The sequence below is a fragment of the Myotis brandtii genome, unplaced genomic scaffold (assembly GCF_000412655.1).
Source record: "Myotis brandtii unplaced genomic scaffold, ASM41265v1 scaffold1102, whole genome shotgun sequence".
Lineage (NCBI taxonomy): Eukaryota > Metazoa > Chordata > Mammalia > Chiroptera > Vespertilionidae > Myotis > Myotis brandtii.
Genome location: NW_005353757.1, coordinates 574,169 through 574,763, shown reverse-complemented (window position 1 = coordinate 574,763; position 595 = coordinate 574,169). Strand labels below are relative to the sequence as shown.

At 66.1% G+C, this 595-nt stretch overlaps 1 protein-coding gene across 1 annotated transcript in view; it reads left to right on the top strand.

Annotated features, from left to right (window-relative positions):
- Nucleotides 1-6: 6 nt before the first annotated feature.
- SOX17 (SRY (sex determining region Y)-box 17) overlaps nt 7-595 on the top strand; it is a 21,452-nt gene continuing 20,863 nt past the window's right edge. Inside the window, 1 exon segment of the mRNA XM_014544009.1 lies at nt 7-595. Coding sequence (XP_014399495.1) covers nt 219-595 — 377 coding nt within the window. The 5' untranslated portion in view covers nt 7-218.

Sequence of the window (595 nt, the reverse complement as noted above, 5' to 3'; positions counted from 1 at the left end):
CCCTAGGGCCGTCCGTCCCCCTTCCATCGCGCTCCTCCGGGCTTTTCAACGGGCTTCCAGCCTCAGCCCTTCGTGTCCGAATCACTTGGGTGACGGGAGCGCGGGTACCAGGGCTCTGGAGAGGCGCATCCCGGGGATGGCGAGGGCACCCCTGGCGTCCAGCGGGGCTGACCCTTTCCTGGGGAGACTTTTTCCGTTCCTCCAACGACCGGGAGTGGATGAGCCGGGCAGCCGCTCCCCGGAGGCTAAAATCGGGGGGAAGGGGGGTGATGCCCTTAGAAGACCCGAGATCTCTTGGATTCCCCAAATGCTCGGATTCCGCCCCACCTCCGGAGCCCATACTTTCACTTTTTCCCTTGGCCCCTTACAATCCAGCTGCACAATTCAAGGTCGGAGAGGGGGGAATGGGGGGCCCGGGAGAGGGAACTCGCGTAGTGAGCCCCGCGCTCCTCTCCCCTCCCCACGACCCCGCAGGCAAGTCGTGGAAGGCGCTGACGCTGGCGGAGAAGCGGCCCTTCGTGGAGGAGGCCGAGCGGCTGCGCGTGCAGCACATGCAGGACCACCCCAACTACAAGTACCGGCCGCGGCGGCGCAA